The 22,163-nt window shown below is 40.5% G+C and overlaps 1 protein-coding gene across 1 annotated transcript; it reads left to right on the top strand.

Moving 5' to 3' along the window:
• The first annotated feature begins 4,851 nt into the window (after positions 1-4,851).
• Positions 4,852-21,294, top strand: DNAJA2 (DnaJ heat shock protein family (Hsp40) member A2). Its single transcript, XM_038531140.1, has 9 exons — positions 4,852-5,046; positions 6,541-6,600; positions 6,927-7,150; positions 10,115-10,195; positions 10,449-10,582; positions 12,454-12,650; positions 18,549-18,693; positions 18,863-18,990; positions 20,072-21,294. Exons 1-9 carry the CDS (start codon positions 4,969-4,971, stop codon positions 20,261-20,263), a joined length of 1,239 nt encoding a protein of 412 aa, XP_038387068.1. The 5' UTR covers positions 4,852-4,968; the 3' UTR covers positions 20,264-21,294.
• The last annotated feature ends 869 nt before the right edge of the window (positions 21,295-22,163 follow it).

The raw sequence follows: 22,163 nt of genomic DNA on the forward strand, positions 1-22,163 counted from the left end.
AAGTTCAAAATATATCCAGAATCCAACCAATCCTCACCAACCCCCCTTCTCCCAAGTCATCTCTCAGCCTGGGTTTTATTATAATAGCTTTTCCACACAGCTACTATCAGAGTGATACATTTAAAATGCAACTTAGTTTAGGCTTTCCTCTGCTCAAAACCTTTTAAGGATACAGAATAAAAGCCAAAGTCATAATGGACCTGACTGGGTCTCCCACAACTTCTGTGATTTCACAACCTCTCCTTTCACAACCTCTCCTTCTACTATCTTCATAAATTGCTGTACCCAGCCATATTGGCCTTCCTCTAATAACTCAGGGCTTTGCAGGCCCACTGCCTGGAAAGTTTTCTCAATTATCCTCACTTCTTTTTTTTTTTAAGATTTTTTATTTATTTATTCATTAGAATACACAGAAAGGAGAGAGAGGCAGACACACAGGCAGAGGGAGAAGCAGGCTCCATGCAGGGAGCCCAACGTGGGACTCGATCCCGGGTCCCCAGGATCACGCCCTGGGCTGAAGGCGGCGCTAAACCGCTGAGCCACCCGGGCTGCCCTATCCTCACTTCTTTTGGACTGAAATTCAAATGTCATCTTATCAATTACGTCTTCCCCAAATATCCTAAATAAAAATAGTACCTAATCGCAATACTTTTTATATTCTTTATCCCTTTCCTTTTCTCCAGAATATATATTACCACCTGATCTACTATATACCCGGTTATTGTCTATCTTCCCCACTAGATATACGTTCTGTGAGGGCAGGGATTTTGTTTTGTTTTTAAAGATTTATTTATTCATGAGATACATACAGAGAGAGAGAGGCAGAGACATAGGCAGAGGGAGAAGCAGGCTCCATGCAGGGAGCCGGATGTGGGACTCGCTCGATCCGGGATCCCGGGAGCAGGCCCTGAGGCAAAGGCAGACGCTCAACCACTGGGCCACCCAGGCATCCCCAGGGGTTTAGTTTTATTTATAGGCACAGGCCTTTATTTATTCCTATCCCTGAATAGTGTTTGTTATACAATGGGGCCATAATACATATTTGATGATGAATGGCAGGGAGGGGCAGAGAGAGAGGGAGAGAATATCTTAAGCAGGCACTGCACCCAGTGTGGAGCCCAATGTGGGGCTCAATTTCACACCCTGAGCCAAAATCAAGAGTCAGGCCCTTAACTGACTGAGCCACCCAGGTGCCTCTAAACATCCACTTTTATAAGCAACCTGGACTTTTTACAATGTGCTGACATGGAAAGGTCTGACAAGATGGGGTTTGACAAGTTAGCAGTGGGGCTATACACTCTATATAATCATATACACATATGTGTATATATGTTTGTATGTATGTATGTATATATGTATACATCATAAACCACCAAGTTGCCCCATCACTAAACAATCTAGTTTGGGAACCACAAGGAATTTAGTGACCTAAACCTCACAATTTTTTCTTCCCAGAGTACCATCACCAATTCTGTAGTCCGAATATCTTCTTTTTCTTTTTTTTTTTTTCATTTTTATTTATTTATGATAGTCACACAGAGAGAGAGAGAGAGGCAGAGACACAGGCAGAGGGAGAAGCAGGCTCCATGCCGGGAGCCCGACGTGGGATTCGATCCCGGGTCTCCAGGATCACGCCCTGGGCCAAAGGCAGGCGCCAAACCGCTGCGCCACCCAGGGATCCCGTCCGAATATCTTCATGACAAGAGCCATTAGTACCTTCTTGTGTATCCCCTGAAAAATACTTTAACTGGGATCATCTGCCCTATACATTCAAAACTAATTAGATAAAAGGCTGAAAGAGGCACCTTGGTGGCTTAGTCAGTTAAGCATCAAATTCTTGGTGTCAGCTCAGGTCATGATCTCAGGGTCATGAGATCTAGCCCTGCCACGGGATTCGTGATCAGCACCGAGTCTGCTTGAGATTCTTTTCCTCTCCCTCCCCCTCTGCTCCTCCTAACCCCACTCCCACTTACATATGCACACCTGCACATACACACTCTCTCACTTAAATATTTTTTTAAAAGGCTAAAAACAAAACTGTCTGAACTGACTAAACCATATATACAAGGCTGTCTATAAAGTAATGGATTACATTGTTTGTACTATGTTGGTTGTGAACAGTATAAAAGGCCTTAAAGCTATTACAGTTCATATATCTCCTTCCTAGTCCTTATCCACCTTCTCCCCACCTTAATCCCTCACAATTCCATCAGTGCACCAAATTTTAAAAGAATTTTTAAAGGAATTGAACAACAATATAAGTCTGGCAGAAATCTGAAATCACTCCAGGCTCAAACTTTAAATCATTTGCCTGTTGAGAACAGCCCTCAGATGACTGTGACTCAGCATTTTATGGTGCCTGAGACATGAAATGAGATAAAGGTCTTGTTCCCTTCATGGCATTAGCTAAATATGGAGCTAAAATGAAAGAGCTACCTTAAAAACAAGAGTCAGTGGCTGAAGTGTTACAGTGCTCACACTGACACAGGTTTGACTCAATATGTGATGACAGGGAAGAGAGTATATGTCAACTGAAACACACAGAACTGTTCTAAAATAACCCATTGACCTATAAAGCTAGCAAATAATATGGATTGCAACTAACACTCAGAAAGGGAGAAAATATACATAAATGAAAACAAAATTAAAATATGAACTATGGTGCTGGTTTAGAGACAGGTAAAAAATAACTTAGAGCTAAGGAGGGAATTTATCCTACTATTCTTCAATGGACTATCAGAAGCTAAAATTGAACAAGTGAGAATTTTTTTCCTCTTGTTAAAAAAAAAAAAAAAAAAGAAAGTTGAGTAAAACCGAAAGAAACCGAAAAGTCCAGCTCTTTTTGACTCTTTATGAGCAGAAAGAAAGATGAAAATAAACTACAAAAAGGTTGCCATAAAGACAGTTTTCAGTTCACATTCTCAGGTGGAGCAGTAACTGATGAATGAAGAAGAAAATATGGTAACTGGCAAGCAGGGAGATGTGGAGAGGTGAGATCATGAAAAAGGACTGAGGGGCATTCCATAGAGGACAATGGAGGAAGCTGGGGAATCCCGCTCAGGAAACCAGATATTTAAATGAATAAAGACAATGAACAGACATATAGAAACAACCTATAGGCAACACATGGGCAAAACCCAAGTGCTAATACTCGGCTTTAGCTCCTGTCCTAAGTATGTTAGGAACTCGTTTAGTTCTCTAAACAAGCCAACGACATAAATACTATTAAATCTAACTTTACGCGTGAGAAAATAGCCTTTAGAAATTAAGTAACTTGTTCAAGGTCACATGTTAATGAGGGGCAGATCCAGGCTACCAACCCCCATGATCTAAGTCCACCACAACTTTATACTGACTTTTATGAATGTCTCAAAATGTGAGAAGGAAGTGGGGAAATTGAAAATTACTGAGGCCTTTACTGCATTCAAAAGCAGATCTTGAGGGATACAAAAGAATGAATTTCCCTCTGAGTAATCTACCGCCTATTAATGGAGTTCAGACTCACACCGATAATACCTACTATTCAGATTGAACGTCAGACACATCTAGAAGAGGCACGACCCAATGGGTAGTGGAAACTCAATTGAGAAAATGGTTTCCACCAGGTTATGGAATCAAAAAAGACATTACTGAAAGAAACAGCATTTTGGATAGGGTTTGAAGGAGAGGGAAGAGTTAGGTGGCGGGAGTACCAGGACTTCCCATCGATTACTTCCCAGGGTTTCAGGATACGCATCTTGGCATGGTACTCAAGGCCCTCCACAACCAGGCTGGAAGGGCCGCCAAGGAAGACCTATTCTGAGTGAGATGGTTATGCTGCAGTCTTTACTACCAGTTCAGGTTCCAAAGGGTCAGAACACCGCATTTCCCCCCGCCCCGTCAGGGAGTCGAGGGCAGGCCCTCCGGCTTGTTCTCTTGTAACACTCCCCTCCCCCAGTCCCAGCGTCTGCACATCACAGCACGTGGTAGGCGCCCTGCAAACATCTTCTGAAACGAACGTAAATCAGCGGGGACCGATCACCAGGTGACTGTGTGTCCTGCCCGGCTGCCTTACACCCTCAAGAGCTCCGGTGTTGGCTAATTTTAAAGCTATCGACACGTGATCCAAACGCAACCCCGTCGGCCTTAATTAGGATTCCGAGGCCACAAACCTACTGTGAAAGGTCATTAAGGCAACTGTGAGAATCCGAACATGGCCTTAGGAATTAGATGACGGATTTAATTTCATTAGATGTTGATTTGGCCTTAAAAAGTCATGTTAGGTATATACCTTATACTTATGAATAAGACGGTTTCTCTTAAAACACCCGAGATTAGGGGGGTATGGGCGGGAGGAGATAAATGAGACAAAACCGGTAAAACACAGCCAACAGCAGTTAGCTGTCCTCTTCGGTGCAACACACTGCTTTCGGTGAGTGTTTAAAAATTCCTTACTACAAGACACACACACGACAGACAGACACACACCCGGGTGCTGTTTTCATCTTAGGCCCGGAGGGAACCAGACGCAGAGGGTCCACCGGCGGCATCTCGGATTCGGAGCACGGCGGGGACCCGGCCCGGTTTTCTCGCCCGCCGGGCCGAAGCTGGCCGAGGGGGCGGCCTCCTCATCCCCTCCGCACCCTCCAGAAACTCCTTTCGCAGAGAGCCGAACTCTTGGAAAGCGCGCGTCACAGTTCTCTCAGCTTTCTACGCCGGACCTCGCCCCACCCGCAGGACCCTGAGGAGAAGCGAGCCCAGATCCGGTCGCTTCACCACCGCGACCCCCAACGGCCGCGGCCGAGGGCTCGGGGGCGGGCTCCGCGCAGCGACGTCACGGCGCGCCGTGCGTCGGGTCAAAGTTCAGCCCCGCCCCTCTTCCCCCTCGCTGTCTTCCTCGGCCTGCGCTGCCGCCGACGCCGCCGTGGGCCTGGCTGCGCTCCGTCCGCTCGGTCGCCTTCCTCCCTGAGCGCTGCCCGGCCGGCCGCCATGGCGAACGTGGCCGACACCAAGCTGTACGACATTCTCGGCGTCCCTCCCGGCGCCAGCGAGAACGAGCTGAAGAAGGTAGTGGGGAGCGGGACGGCCGGGCAGGGTGTGAGGGGCACGGGCCTGCTCGGCGGAGGCGGCCAGGCCGCGCTACGGGGCTGCCCACGAGCCGGCGCCGGCCGCGGCGGGCGCAGGCTGGGGGGCGGCGGCGGCGGCAGCGGGACCGGCCTCGGCTGACCTTGGGCCGCCGGCCCCGCCCGCCTGCAAATGCAGCAAATAAAACCCACCCCTGCGCAAACACGACGGGAACGCTTCCTTCCTCCCTCCCCCGGCGGGCGCCGGAGGCCGGGCGCTCCCGGGAGGCTGCAGCCTGCGCGGCCCTCCCCGCGCGGAGGTCATCACCCTGGAAAAACAGGTTGGACAGTGGCGCGCAGCGCATCCCCGGCCGCTGGAGAGACAAGTTGCCCACGCCGCGGTCGTGGGCTTCGGAGCCGAGCCCGGGCTGGGGTTAGGGCCTGGCGGGAGGGTCGCGGCCGCCTCCGCCGAGGCCTCCGGGCGGCTGGGGAATGTTTCGCGGGTGCCGCAGCAGCAGCTCCCTGTCCGCCGCCTCCTCCCACTGACCCGTGGCTCTCTGTTTGGGTGTATTGTTCTGTGGGCAGGTAACCTAGCTGTTCTGTACCCGCTTCAGGAATAAGCAAGCCGTGGGTCCCAGCCAAACACCTGAGTGTACACCGACTAAAAATAAACATAAGGTCTGATTATTGCTGTCTGCAATGCTGCGAATCTTTGATCTCGGGATTTCAAAGCTCCTGCGGCATCTGATTAAGCGCTACGCCGTCTTCACGGAGCTGAGAGCGTACAGATTCGTACGCTGAGAAAACGAGAATGCTCCTTAGGCACTGGGACGGGGTAGAGTTGAGAGTAAAATGGACTTCCTGTTACCTTACCGGAAATGCTAGTCTGTATTATATAATTGGTGTGTCTGTGAATGAAGAGTTAAGTGCTGCACGTCCTGGCCACCTCAATGTATGCAACTTCACGAGGACCGAGCCCCCTCCAATTAATCCACCGTATGGAAAAATAAAAGGAGCTTCTCTTGACTTTGTCCTAATGTTTCAATTACAGGGAAGGCAGGAGCCATCCTGACCAGAGGTTCTTACTTTGGCTTGATTTTGGAGTTTTAACAAACTTAAGGATCATTTCTTTAGCCTACATTGGACTCCTCTTTTTCGTCTGGTTACTAACCTTCAAAGGCATTTGACAATAGTGAAAATAGGGAATTTTCCAATATTTTGTTTTTCTCTGACATGGTTCTAGTATAGTTTCTGTCTGCTTTTCTGGATCAAGTTAGCGAGTAAACAGTATTGAGGTGGATAAATTAGTAAACAGTATCGAGCTATTTTTTTCAGCTTACGAATTCAGATTGTCAATCTCAGTGAATAAAAGATGTTTTTGGAAAGTTATGGTTTTAAAACATTGCCTCTCAGAAAAATGGGATATTTAGTACTCCTAAATCTTTAAATTAGATTTTGTATGTAACCTTTTTTGTTTGTTTTTTATTTTTTATTGAAGGCATACAGAAAGTTAGCCAAGGAATACCATCCTGATAAGAATCCAAATGCTGGTGACAAAGTAAGTTATTTGAGGACTCCCCCTCCCCCCCCCCATGAGGTTTCAGTTTTAAATTGCCCTCCCTGAAAAAAAGAGGAATGTTTGTAAAGAAAAGTCCCATCTGTTCCCATACAGCCAAATTTTTACATAAAGAGTATTTTGGTTTTGTAATGGGAATGCTAACATTCCAGGCAGTGGTGGGTGGGAGGTAGGACCAGAATCAAACCAAAGGTAATTTATAGCTTTTGTTAGAATAACTAAATTCCAGATTCCTGTAGCCTTTCCCCCACTCCTCTACTTGAAAACCCAATTGTTTTCCTTGTTACTTTTTTTTTTTTTTTTTATAGTTCAAAGAAATCAGTTTTGCATATGAAGTACTGTCAAATCCTGAGAAACGTGAATTATATGACAGATATGGAGAACAAGGTCTTCGGGAAGGTAGCGGTGGAGGTGGTGGCATGGATGATATTTTCTCTCACATTTTTGGTGGAGGATTGTTCGGCTTCATGGGCAATCAGAGTAGAAGTCGAAATGGCAGAAGAAGAGGAGAAGACATGATGCATCCACTTAAGTGAATATCTTTTTTTCTTTTTCTTTTTTTTTAATTAAGTACAATTTTTTCAAGTAGTAATGCTTAGTAATGAGAAAGGCATCAAAAATGTTCCATCCGTTGTCAGAAAAAAAAAATCTTCATTTCCTTACTGTTCTCATTGGATGACTAAATTGAATTTGATAACCTGGGTTATTTTGCTACAGATCTTAAAGGGTGGTTGATATTTCTACTGAGTAGGCAGCTGGTTTTGTTAATATTGATCTGAAGCCACTTGTTACTATATGATTTAAAATTTCAATTTTGAAGATTATTTTCTTTTAAGTATTTAAATTTTCCAAGTTACTTTTTATTCAAAAACTTACAAAGTAAGTGACTGACTAGTTTGTTTACATGTTACAGTCACTCATTACTTGATCCTCAGTGTGAACTCTCCTAAATTGGTTTCCATGGAGCTTGTTGGCTTCTAGCCTGACTTTAACCTGCCAACATATGAATGGTGTCTGACCTTGGTCTTAGACTGAACCCATGAGCCCTCTACAGTATGAAAATAGCTATTTTACTTTGCAAAGTTTGTGAGGTATTTTATCTTCTTTTTCGTGAACCAATAATGGTTTTACTAGCAAATGCCGGAGACTGAGTTTCAAGTGTTTATTTAAAATATTTCATATTACCTAATTTATACTTTTGAGTAGATTAGAGGAAATATAAACTACATTATTTGAATGTCATTCTTTAACTTTTTGTATTTTGAAATAATTTATCCTCAAATTATCATTTGGATATTATTTCAAGAGTAATAGTTGTACAGTGTGGGTTCTTTTTTCTTTGATATAGAAGTGATTTAAGAAGTAAATAGGATCAAGAGAGTACTTACTGTACCTTAATAAATTCTTAATATTCACCTGAAATTTTTTTCATTGTATACTGTAACTGCTGTTTTCTTTTTAACATTACTTAAAATTTATCTGTTGTTAAACATTTCATTTTGGGTGGCTTTATAATATTCCATCCCATGATTTATTTAATCATTCACCTTTTATAGAGGATGTTGCCAATTTTTTCCTGTAATAAATAGCAGTTTTTGAGTATCTTTATTATACAGCTTTGTCTTTTCTTGGTAGAGATTCCCAGGCAGGCATCAGTGTTTTGAGGCTGATAAATACAACTAAATTGCCTTGTAAAAAGATTGTACCAGTTTAACACCATTGGTGGAGAGTGCCACCTTAGCCCAGACCATTACCCACATTTTTCCTTCATTGGCCATGTTTGTTGAAGTGCATATTTTTCTGGTCTCTTGGGTAGTGGTTTTGCATACTAAATGTAATTTAATATATAAGGAGGAAAAGACCTGCCTGTTTGTTTTTTTTTTTTTTTAGAGGATTTGGTTAAAGATTGTTACGAGTATAAAAGACAGATGCAGCCAATTGCTTTTGTCTGATTAAGCTGTGGCTATGTCATTATTTGGAAGTGTTGGTAATGTTCCATAAGCGTTTTTATTCTTATACTGCCTAGAATGTATAACAGTTTTAGCTCGAAGTAATGATTTTGAGAAAGTTTGAATACCACGAAATAAATAGTATAGGTGCTTTTCAAAATACTCTTAACTATTCTATTTTTTTTTTTTTAAGATTTTATTTATTTATTCATGAGAGACACAGAGCGAGAGAGGCAGAGACACAGGCAGAGGGAGAAACAGGCTCAACGCAGGGAGCCCGATGCGGGACTCGATCCTGGGTCTCCAGGATCATGCTCTGGATTGAAGGCGGCGCTAAACCGCTGAGCCACCCGGGTTGCCCCTGTTATTCTGTTTTAAAGTAAAGCTTCACTGCTAAAGGAGACTTGAAAAGACAATGAGAAGGGTAAAACCACATTAAAAGCATTACTTTCAGATCCTAAATGAATAGTATTTTTGAGACTTGATATACATAGATTTTTTTTTTTTTTTTAATTTATTATAGTCACAGACAGAGAGAGAGAGAGGCAGAGACACAGGCAGAGAGAAAAGCAGGCTCCATGCACCCGGAGCCCAATGTGGGATTCGATCCCGGGTCTCCAGGATCGCGCCCTGGGCCAAAGGCAGGCGCCAAACCGCTGCACCACCCAGGGATCCCAATATACATAGATTTTGAGTTAGTTTGGAAATGAATGGTCCTGTCATTCAAATATGCTATATAAAGATGAATTGGCTTTTATCAGTTATATATTCTTTATAAGCTTTTAAACTTTTTTTTTAAATTATAAACCCCTTTGGAAATTTGGTAAAAGTTGTTCAAATATATAATTTTGCTTATAAGTCCGTGGGTCCTTAAGACCTCCTTAAGAAGCCTAAAATTCTGGGCTCTGTATTGAAAACCTGTTCTTTTCCTCCGCTCTGTCACACTATTGATAAGGTCCCTTTCTTTGTTTTGTTTTTGGGACATATGCAATGCAGTTGCATATAACTCCCATAAGTTGTCATATAACTTTGTCTCCCATAAGTTGTCATATAACTTTGTCACCTTTCTAAAAATTGTCCTTTGAGGGGAGCAGCACCTTTAGTAGAGCATGGGTTCTGGAGTCAAGCTGCCTATGTAATCCAGTAAGGCAATTTAACCTTTCCATGCTCAGTTTTGTCTTTTAAAAGGAGGATAATAATTTAACCTCATTCACAGGATTGGGTTAGCTGGAGGACTCCTGACTGAGTCCAGAGGAAGGTTATGATGCTTGAGTTTATGTAGTTACCAGCTTTATCAGAAAATGCAGCATAGCAAATTGTTGGCCTGATCCTGTAGGTTGTGGCTTTGAGCACCACATATACTGTCCATAGTCATAAAATTCTACTAATTTGAGCCAAAAATAAAGCTTCCATCATTTGACTTAATGTAGGTGATTTTTAATTCTTTAAAAGGTTATAGTGGAATTTGCTGTATTAGCTGTTATTTATATATTATATTTAGAAGAACTTGGGCAAAATTTGATTAAACCTAATACTTTTCTCCCCAGAGTGTCTTTAGAAGATCTGTATAATGGCAAGACAACCAAACTACAACTTAGCAAGAATGTACTCTGTAGTGCATGCAGTGGGTAAGTGTGTGTTCTGGTTTACGAGATAAATTTTCATCTGTTCTTTCAGTGGCATGTTTAGTCTATACCAGGTAAAAGTTGTTCATGATTTAAACCACCCAATACAGAACATTTTCTGATACCTATGAAAGTCAGTTTAAATACTAGTCATTGGGGGTTAAAGATGAAGGTGAAAAGCACATTTCCTATTTGTCATGGCCTATTGGAATGGTCTGTGAGCAAAAAATCTGATTTATACTTTTGTTTGCTTTAGCCAAGGTGGAAAGTCTGGAGCTGTTCAGAAATGTAGTGCTTGTCGGGGTCGAGGTGTACGCATCATGATCAGACAGCTGGCTCCAGGAATGGTACAACAGATGCAGTCTGTGTGTTCTGACTGTAATGGAGAAGGTATGCATGCCGTTACTTCTGCTTTTATGTGGAAATGGATTGGGAATGAAGGAGTTGGAGAGGCTTACAGTTTTTCTCTAATACATGTTTGTATTCATCTTATTAAAGAAAAGATACAGAGTTTTATTTTTTTTAAGATACAGAGTTTTAAAAGAAAAATGTGAAAATAATTATTCCATTATGCTTAGAACACAAGCAGTAAATTTGTATTACATTTGTATTACATTCCTTTCATTTCATTGAAATGAAAGGATAGGCAAAGTTTTTTGTCCCTTTATATTTTTAAAGATTATATTGGATAAAGAGGGAGACAGCAAATTGTTTAGTTATCATTCTGATAAGTGGAGGATTTTACTGTAAGTTTTAGCTAACTTTTAAGGGTAGATATGGGGATTGAAGCATTTCTCACAGAAGTAAATACTTTAGGCTGTGGATACCTTTGAAATACTTAGGCTCAGAATGATTTCTGAAACTACTCCTCAACTCTGTCCTTGTAGTGCTTTTATAGCCATAGACAATATATAACCAAATGGGCATGACTAACTTCCAGTTAAACATTTTTTAGAAAAACAAGGACATACCCTATTTGACCTATGGGTTTTAGTTTGCCAGATTTTATTCTAAAGCAGTGCTATCTGATAAAATTTTTCTGCAGTGATGGAAATGTTATGTATATGCAGTGTCAAGTATGGTAACCACTAGTCACCTGTCACTATTCGGTACTTGAAATGTACCTAATGTACCTGAAGAACTGAATTTTTAATTTTAATTAATTTAAACTTTAAATAGTTACAGATGGCTGGTGGCTACCATATTGGACAGCAAAATTCTAGAGCATCTTTTTCCAAATTTCTCCAGGAAGTGATGAGATAATGGAGAAACGGCATATTATATTCCCCTCCTGGAAAGTCTCAGTGCACTATACCTTATTAAAGCCTCTAATAGTTCCTGCTATCAGAAAACCAAAGTTTAGTGAAATCTTGTCCCCTGTACCATTACCATTATGAGGAATTGGTATTTTGCAGTACATACTTTTTGAAAGCAGCATTCTAGAAATAGTCCCTGAAGTCATTAATTATACATGTTACCTAAGCATTAAAGTATGCCAGTAATCAGCCAGTAGTAATCAACCAGTAGTAAAGTATGCAAGTAATCAATGCTATTTTTTCACAATATACTATGTAGAGCTTTAGTTTTACTTTATTATACCATTAATTAAATGTTTCAGAAGAATACAAAGAGAGAAGAAGCCATGTTGTCTTAAACATGATGTGGAGATACTCAGTGTCAGCTAAAATTTAGCCATTTCTTAATTGGTTTTGGAAATTTCTCAGTAATAGTATACCTACATAAAGGAAGATCTATAATAGGACACCTGAGCAGAGGTTAGTCTCGGAAATAAATAAGATCCTGTACCAACTATACAATGTAGTAACAAGCCATAAAGGATTTTAAAATTTTTATTTCAGTGGTCTCTGTCAGCAGGGTTAAACTTATATGAAACTAAGAAAACAAAAAATGAAGTAGTGCTTCTAGAAGTTTTAGCATCAAACCACCCATTTTGTTTCCTTGATCCTTAGTCTTTGTTTTAACTTTAGGAAGTAGAGTCAGGAGCCAAGAAAGTGTTGTTTAAGATGTATTGCATTTTTCATATGTTTCTTCTCTGAAATGGAGGGAACCAGGTAGCTGAGTCTTTCAGGTAGCCCACAGTAAGATGTGAATCTCTGTTATTAGGATTGATAGCATTAAATAAAACTTTAGATAGCAGTTAAGTCCAGAACATTTATTTAATGAATAAAAAGATTATCAAGATATATTTAAGAATGCAGTATAATATACTTGCTGGAAGTTTGAATACTCTTTCTTTCTAGGAGAGGTAATTAATGAAAAGGACCGCTGTAAAAAATGTGAAGGGAAGAAGGTGATTAAAGAAGTCAAGATTCTCGAAGTCCACGTAGACAAAGGCATGAAACATGGACAGAGAATTACATTTACTGGGGAAGCAGATCAAGCCCCAGGAGTGGAACCAGGAGACATTGTTCTTTTGCTACAAGAGAAGGAACATGAGGTAATTTCCTTTTTGCTTGTTTGATTTTCGTTTTATTCAGAAATGGGTCTTGTGGTCAAGATACAGGTTAGATCTTTTTGGATACGTAGAACAACATTGAACATAAATTGTTAAGTGGTTGGGCTGAGTTCATAAGAACTAACTTGTTTAGTAGGTGAACAAGGCAGGTGTAGTCAAAGCACTGAAAAGGAGTCAGTTTTGGTTCCAGCTCAGCCATTGACTAGCACTATAATCTTAAATAATCCTGTTGTCTCTGTACCCGTTTCTTTGTTTATGAAAATAAGGGTATTGGACCAGATGATCTAAGGCAGCTTATTTTTCATTGTGAAACTCCTTTGATGGGTGGTGAATGGTGGGTGGATAGGACTTCAGTGCTGGTCTCCTGATTTGTTTTACATAATGGGTTAACCAGGTAAGCTTTTCTTGAAAGAAAAGGTTCTACAGCTTAAAAGAATTATCTTGGGGGCACCTGGGTTGTTCAGGTTATGATCTTGGGATCCTGGGATCAAGGCCCCCATCAGATTACCTGCTCAATTGCTTCTCCCACTGCCCCTCCCCTCTGCTTGTGCTCATAGGTGCGCCTGCACGTTCTCTCTCTCAAATAAATAAAATCTTTTTTTAATTTTTTTTTTTTTTTTTTTGAAAATATCCCATAACTTTAATTGACCCTTGCCCTCCCCAGGCACACACGGCCCCATAGATTCATACAGTGAATCAGACAGGGAGCGGCACCCGCATCCAAGATGTCAGTACATTCAGAAGATGAGGGACAAATTAGTTCCATATCCCATTCTGGCGAGTGCATAGCTGTGCCCTCCACTTGTTATCTCATTTAATCCCCATACAGAAACCGAGGCTCAAAGTGGTCAGTAAAATCTTTTTTTAAATAAATAATTTTGGATATATATTGTATGTCATGTACAAGGCATAATTAACTGGTCCAACGATGTGGTCTAGTGTATATTTTAATTATATCATTGCACGTACTTTTTTTTTAATATTTTATTGATTTATTCATGAGAGACACAGAGAGGCAGAGACCTAGGTAGAGGGAGAAACAGGCTTCATGCAGAGAATCCGATGTAGGACATGATCCCAGGACTATGGGATCACATCCTGAGCCAAAGGCAGAAGCTCAACCGCTGAGCCACCCAGGCATCCCTGCACATATATTTTTTAAAGTGCTATAGAATATACTGTGGACCTTTATTCTTGAAGACTATATCTGGAGCTATTCAGGAAACCCCTTTAGTAATCACCCAGATCCTTGACTACAGAAGCCTTTGACAGGGTTCTGGCATCATACTTGATCACATTGACCTGAGTTTCGTTTCGTTTCGTTTCTTTTCTCTTTTCTTTTCTTTTCTTTTCTTCTTTCCCTTTCTTTTCCTTTCTTTTCCTTTCTTCCCTTTTCTTCCTTTCTTCCTTTCTTCTTTCCTTTCCTTTCCTTTCCTTTCCTTTCCTTTCCTTTCCTTTCCTTTCCTTTCCTTTCCTTCCTTTCCTTCCTTTCCTTCCTTTCTTTCCTTTCTTTCCTTTCTTTCCTTTCTTTCTTTTTTTTTTAAAGGTTTTCTTGGGATCCCTGGGTGGCGCAGTGGTTTGGCGCCTGCCTTTGGCCCAGGGCGTGATCCTGGAGACCCGGGATCGAATCCCACATCAGGCTCCCGGTGCATGGAGCCTGCTTCTCCCTCTGCCTATGTCTCTGCCTCTCTCTCTCTCTGTGACTATCATAAATAAATTAAAAAATTAAAAAAAAAAAAGGTTTTCTTTATTCATGAGAGACACAGAGAGAGAGGCAGAGACACAGGCAGAGGAAGAAGCAGGCTCCAGGCAGGGAGCCTGATGTGGGACTCGATCCGGGTCTCCAGGATCACACCCTGGGCTGAAGGCAGCGCTAAACTGCTGAGCACTGGGCTGCCCGACTTGAGTTTCTCTAAAGGTCTTTACATCATAAGTCAAATCATCTTTTTAGTTTGTAATAAAACTTTCTCCCATTTGATAGTGATTTTTACAAATAAAGTAAATTTTGAAAATCAAGTAAAGAATCTAATAGAGAGGGGATCCCTGGGTGGCTCAGAGGTTTAGTGCCTGCCTTTGGCCCAGGGTGCGATCCTGGGACTCCAGGATCGCACCCTGGCCCAGCATGGAGCCAGCTTCTCCCTCTGCCTGTGTCTCTGCCTCTCTCTGTCTATGTCTATCATGAATAAATAAATAAAATCTTTAAAAAAATCTAATAGAGAATAAAGCTATTATTGAGATGCAGATTCTGGGAATTTGATTAGATTAATTCCCTCACTAGAATGTGGCTTGCTTTCTTACACGAGTGTTTCTCGGTAAATTTCTTACCTCAACAAAGCTGTAAATTACTATATGTATATCTAGGCCCTTTTAGGATATTGCCAAACTACAACTAGCAAGGGCTTCTTGCTTGCTAAAAAATAGTAATTCTTAGAATTCTGCCTTAGGATCTTTTAGGTGTGAAGTATTTGTAACTCTTCTAAAAGGTTCTCTGTTAACTGGTATTGTAGCCATTTCCTCATTTGTGCAATCATGCCTTTCTTGCGCAACACCATAGCAAGGCATAAAGGCAGAAAGATAGCCAAGTAATTGAGACGTTTACCGTATATTTGAGTATAAACTGTATTGTGAGATGGTACAGATAACTTGGGTATTTTTGTTGATCTATCATTGGAATAGTTTGAGGGCAGTTACCAAATGATGTTGGGCAATGCAGCAGCAGGAGGGTAACGGAGAAGTTAAGAAGTAATGGCTATTTGGAGGAGAGTTTTTGGTTTGTCAGACTGGTGAAACCTTTTTCTATCCATATATTCAGCCTTAGTGTTGCTACATAATTAAATTAGGGTTTTAAAAATACAGATTACTGGATTTGGAGACAAGGACTTAAATTCCGACTCCGCATTAACTACTAGTTTTGGGCTCCCTGGGCTTGGCTTTGCTTTCTAAATACAAAGGTAGGATATTGTAGAATCAGATGAGATCATGAGTAAGCTCCTTTTCTTTTTTGGGGCTGTGGAGAGGCTTTTGGAAGAAGGTCCATCTCTTGTTGGAACTGGTGGAATTGCATGGAATTTCCAACAGATAGAGGTAATTGTCTAAGGTAGAAAATAGGAGCTGGTAGAGGTTAGAGTGGAAGTTCAACTAGTGAGAGGTCAAAAGTGGTTACTACTTTGGTTTTTTATGACAAGTAAAGTAAATTGGAGCCCAAGATGAGATTTAGGCATCTTAATTAATACCACTGAAAATATTAATCTTTTTGTTTTTTTAAGAATTTACTTGCTTTGGGGGTGGGGGCAGGAGGGAGAAAAGGAGAGAGAGAATCTCAAGGAGACTCCCTGTTGAGCACGGAGCCCAACGCGAGCCAATCCCATGACCTTGGGATCATGATCTGACCTGAGAACGAAACTAAGAGTTGGATGCTCAACTGACTGAGCCACCCAAGTGCCCTGAAAATGTTCATCTTCTAAGAAAATTTGGCTAATCTCAACTAGTTCGTGAAAAAGCTTGTAGCTATTTTGTTTGGGGCTTTTTTTTTTTTTTTTTTTTTTTTTCCACTCCCAACTCTTGTGCTGAAGGAATTGTCAGGCCATGAGGTCAGGGTGGGTGCTGTAGCTAAAACAGTATAAATCTGATTAAAAAAAATTTTCAATTTTGAGAGTGCTATATATAATGGGTATTTGTCTTTCAGTACAGGTGTGTGTCTGTTTTGGTGATAATAGCCACCATTGTGCATTTGCCCAGCAAAGAACCACTATATCTGGTGATATTAGTCTCTTCTCTAATGTTCTATACTTTGTTTTCCAGAAATTATTATATCTTTAAGTCTTTCACTATCTAGTTCTTAGGTTGTCCCTCTTTATTAATCTGATCTTTCAAAGATTCCCTGAATGTCCTTGCTTGTTTATTCTCTGTTCGAATTTTCACATCAAATTTTCCAGTGTACTCACCCTTCCACCAGTTAGTTCCCCGTACCCCCCAAAACAATCCTGATACCATCTTTAAATGGAATCACTTTAAGTTGAACTGTGGTCTAGTGTATATTTTAATTCCAAGAATATGGTGTCTTGTTCTCTACTTCTGATGTAGCGTTAACCAAAGGATATTTGGTTATAGATGGTTCTTAGAACAATAGTATTATAAAGATGTTCAGAAACACTAGCATTTTACAGTTAGAAAAACATTAAAACAGGGATGCCTGGGTGGCTCAGTGGTTGGGTGTCTGCCTTCGGCTCAGGGCATGTTCCTTCTGAGGAGCCTGCTTCTCCCTCAGCCTGTGTCTTTGCCTCTCTGTGTCTCTCATGAATAAATAAATTAATTAAAAAAAATTTAAAACATCTTGTGTTAAAGAATTCTTACTGAATTTAATTTTTCCACCCACTGTGAGAAACAGTTGAGTAAATACACAGAGGTAATACATTTAGTGGTTCCCTACTTTAGCTTACATTAAAATCACTGGGGTTAAAATCAGAATCACTTTAAAATCACTGGGGTTAAAATCAGAATCACTTTAAAATCACTGGGGTTAAAATCAGAATCACTACAGATTGCTGGGCCCCACCTCCTTGGTTTCTGATGCAGTAGGTATGGGGTGTGGCCCAAGAATGTGCATTCCTAACAAGTTTCCTGGTGCTGCTGAGGCTGTTGGTCCAGGACCACTGATCAAGATAATGGTTTGAGATTAACTTTCCTTTATTGGTAAATTTAGGAAATTCAAGTGAAATTCAGATTTTCATTTTTACCTAACTGAACTGGCCAGGATTTAAAATTTTTTTAATTTAAATTCAATGTAGTTAACATATACTGTATTATTAGTTTCAAGGGTAGATTTTAGTGATTCATCAGATGCATATAGAACCCAGTGCTCATTCCATCAAGTGCCCTGCTTAATGCCCATCCCCCATTTATCGCATTACTCCACCCACCTCGCCTCCAGCAATCCTCAATTTGTTCTGTATTGTTGAGTCTCTTGTGATTTGTCTCTCTCTGTTTCCATCTTTAAGTCAGGTGTGTGTGAAATTGGATGTATTTTTCCTGCACATTGAAATCAGCTCAGGGGGATCCCTGGGTGGCGCAGCGGTTTAGTGCCTGCCTTTGGCCCAGGGCGTGATCCTGGAGACCCGGGATCGAATCCCACGTTGGGCTCCCAGTGCATGGAGCCTGCTTCTCCCTCTGCCTGTGTCTCTGCCTCTCTCTCTCTCACTGTGTGCCTATCATAATTAAAAATAAATAAGTAAATAAATAAATAGATAAATAGAAATCAGCTTAGAAACATACTTGATGTTTATTGAATAATCTTTGCATTATCTAGTCCATAAGCTAATTAGTTACTGTTAGCATTTGCTATCTTGATATATTCATTTAAATTCAAAATTTGAATTTTAGGTGAGATAAAACTCATAAATGTGTAAAGTATGATAGTGAGCCCTTTTAGTGGCCAAGCATTACTGGTTGAGAAATATTCAACATAAAAGTTGAACTTGGGCTCTCCCCTTCCCCTGTTAGGATCATGTCTGAGGAGTACTCCCCAAGGTGAACCTGATCTACAGAATCCTGCTGGACTGTCTACACCTTTTTTTGCTCAGAGGCAGGGTCAGGAAATGAGCCCCAATTGGAGAATATACCTGGTTCTGTTTTTTTGAGCCTCAACTATGCCTTATGAACCATTGTTTTCTCAGTTCTAATGCTTTTCTGATAGAAATTTCTAGCATATTAGTGAGAATAGCTAAGTTTCCTTTTATAAATTTAGGGAATTACGGATGATGACAGTTTGGCTTTTATAATGAATGGTAAAATTAAGGCTTTGAAATAATTTTGAGGAACACAACACAATAGGGTATGGCTCCATAATTTTTTAATTTGTGTGTGTGTGTGCTTTATTTGTAGGTGTTCCAGAGAGATGGGAATGATTTGCACATGACATATAAGATAGGACTTGTTGAAGCTCTATGTGGATTTCAGTTCACATTTAAGCACCTTGATGGACGTCAGATTGTGGTGAAATACCCTCCCGGAAAAGTAATTGAACCAGGTAAATCTTGATTTCTGTCTGATCCAGGGTTCCATGTGTGTTTTTTTTTTTTTTTTTTTTTTTTTTACAATTTGTAATTTTTTATAGTAGATGACTCAAAAGAACTACTGAATACCTTTCTTCTTTGGTAACATTCTTAATAGTTTCTTTTTACTTACTCAAATAATAGGATGTGTCCGTGTAGTTCGAGGTGAAGGAATGCCACAGTATCGTAATCCCTTTGAAAAAGGTGATCTTTACATAAAGTTTGATGTGCAGTTTCCTGAAAACAACTGGATCAACCCAGACAAGCTTTCTGTAAGTGTTCTAAGTATAAGCAAACAAAGTTCAATAATAGTAATATTTTTGGTCACTTTTGATTTATTTTTGGTACTTAGATTTGAACATGTAATTTTGAAAATTTTGCTTTTTTACCATTAGTTGGGTCATGCTGGTGATTTTTTTTTTTTTTTAATTTTATTTATTCATGAGAGAGACAGAGAGGCAGAGACACAGGCAGAGCAAGAAGCAGGCTCCATGCAGGGCGTCCGATGTGGGACTTTATCCTGGGACTCCAGGATTACACCCTGGGCTGAAGGCAGTGCTAAACCACTGAGCCGCCTGGACTGCCCCATGCTGATGATTATTAAAGGCGAGGCTTGGGTCGCTTGAGTGACTGAGTCAGTTAAGCATCCAACTCTTATTTCATCTCAGGTCTTGATCTCAAAGTGGTGAGACAAGTCCTATGTGAGGCTCCAAAGCCTGCTTAAGAGTCTCCCTCTCTATTTTTTTTCCCCCTCTCTCTTAAAAAAAAAAAAAAACAACAAAAACAAAAAACCCGGGGGGCGGGGGGTGCGGGGGTGCAGCCCAGGTGGCTCAGCAGTTTGGTGCCACCTTCAGGCCAGGGCATGATCCTGGAGTCCCAGGATTGAGTCCCACATCAGGCTCCCTACATGGAGCCTGCTTCTCCCTCTGGCTGTGTCTCTGCCTCTCTCTCTCCCCCCCCCCCCAATAATACTAAAATTTTTTTTTAAAAATTGAATTAAAAAAAAGAGTCTCCCTCTCCTCCACCCCCACACTCTTTATCTCTTTAAAAAGAAAAAAACAACAAGTGTTGCTGGTGTAAATGTTCATGGTGCCAAGCAGGAAATACATAAAGAATTAAATCATACTGGATGTAAAGCAATTGTTTCTTTGTTTCCTAAGCAATAGTTGGGTTGTGCAAAAGATTATCTGCAGATTTGACCTGTGGGTCATCAATTTGTGATCTCTGGCTTAAAGTGCACTAGACTTACCTATTTTACCTCTCAAAGAAGTATATACCGTGGATTGTATCCAAAGGAACATTGAAGATAGCCCACAAACTCACTTGTTTTGTTTTGTTTTGATTTTAATAAAGGAACTAGAAGATCTTCTGCCATCTAGACCAGAAGTTCCAAACATAATTGGAGACACAGAAGAGGTAGAGCTTCAAGAATTTGATAGCACTCGGGGCTCGGGAGGTGGTCAGAGGCGTGAAGCCTATAATGATAGTTCTGATGAAGAAAGCAGCAGCCATCATGGACCAGGAGTGCAATGTGCCCATCAGTAAACTGCAAACAAATTGCACAGGTGGATTTTCTTTTCCACATTTGCCCAGTTTGCTTTCAGCGATCCAGCTGGAGTGTCTGGTCAATCCAGAAGAACTGATGGACATTTGTTGGTCTATGTGTAACTTTTAAAATTGGTATAGTATCTACAGAGTGTATAATTTAAACTAACCACAAAGCTTTACATCTTCATTTTGACTGTTCTGTAGCAGAATAAAGCACTTGAAAGGAAACAAGACTCCCTTTCACACATGGGTTATAAGTTTCAGTCCTGGTATCTGTGCTTGATTTTTATCAGTTTTGTGTAGATTTTATGTTTCATATTTTAAATCCAAATCCCACATTGTAAAGTTTGTGTACAATTTGTCCTGAAGCTTTGTGTTTGGCTGCACCTGCGTAAGCTGCTACAAATAGAATAAAGAATTTCATAGCCTGTATCTATCATTTAGATGCATGGAAAAATGGGCTTTGCACACAATGGGTTTGGAGCTGACTGGGAACAATGGAAAAAAAAATAACATTAGCTGTGGTTGTAAAGTCCCCCCCCCCCCCTTTTTTTTTACCATCTTGTGAAAGGTTTCTGAAACTCGATAATAAAAAGCAGTTGGTATAAATTATTCTTTGTGTCACATTTTTAGAAGGAAGAACATACTTTGAACTGTAAAATGTATCCTTAAACTGGAGAATGTATCCTTCATTCTGGTTCTTAAGCAGCCCTTAAAAACCCATTGGCCTGAAGCTTATGCCTCAGGTATGTGCCCATTTTATAGTCTTAAAAGGCATAAAGAAAGTTTGATATGTTGGTAGAAACAGGCTTTATTGGCTTCAATTGATGCTTGTACAGTCAAGGACATCTGAGTTCTGTAACTCATAAGTTATGATCCTGAGCGTTGGGGCCAGGTTAACCTAGCCTCTGTATCTCCCCACAACTACCCCCTTTTAAAAATAAGGTAACAGCAAATCAATATTAGAACCATGTCTGCATAGAACCTGTTAAAATGCTCTGTTTTCATTAAATGTTAAGTTAAAGATTCTCTGTCTCCATTAAGTTGAATATTTGAGATTGGGGGAAGCATTGATTACTAATGTTTTTTAGAAAAGTAAGACTAGTAGGCTGGTATGAGAAAAATCAGGTAAAACTACTATGAAGAGGATGTGTCACTCTTCTTTCCATCTTCTATTACCTTTTCATTCCCAGAGTAGATATTTTTAGAACACACTTTAATTTTAGGGGAAAGACATCAGTTGTACATTTTACATTTGTAAAAGAACAAATGGGGGAAACTGAGAACTAAAAATGTATTATGCCATCCCTGAGCCTAAACACAGTACTTGTAGTTTCTTTCTGGGTCTACCGGAACCTGAATGGGGGCGGGGGGAAGTGTCCTGGCTTTAATCAAGGCCTGTGAGGTTTAAATTATTGCCCTATCCGCTCTACCTCCATTGTACAAGAAATATTTTACAACCAGCCTGGGCAAGATTCAACAGCATAGTAGTTTTGTATCCAAGATTACTTCCCCACAACCACTTTAAGGGTAAGAAATGAAGTGGCAATATAAAGTTTGTAGCCTTTCCAATAAAGGTTTATAAAACATTAGAGTTGTTCAGTGTAGTCTTTGTTTTAATTCTTCTACCCAGCCTTTTTGGCCATAGCAAAACCATAAGGAAAGAGGATAAAACCTTGTTAAGATCTGTTATTTCACCTGTATACAGAATAAGCATATATAGTATCAACAGCACAAAGAATCTTTTTTAACAACTTTATTGAAACAATAACTCCTATGCCATTAAATCTACCTTTTAATAACAGGTGGAAAGTCATTGGTCTCCAGTATATTAAGTTTGCAACCATCACCACTAATTCCAGAACATTTTCATCACCCCAGAAGAAAAACCCCAAAC

Source organism: Canis lupus, chromosome 2, assembly GCF_011100685.1.
Source record: "Canis lupus familiaris isolate Mischka breed German Shepherd chromosome 2, alternate assembly UU_Cfam_GSD_1.0, whole genome shotgun sequence".
NCBI classification, from domain to species: Eukaryota; Metazoa; Chordata; class Mammalia; order Carnivora; family Canidae; genus Canis; species Canis lupus.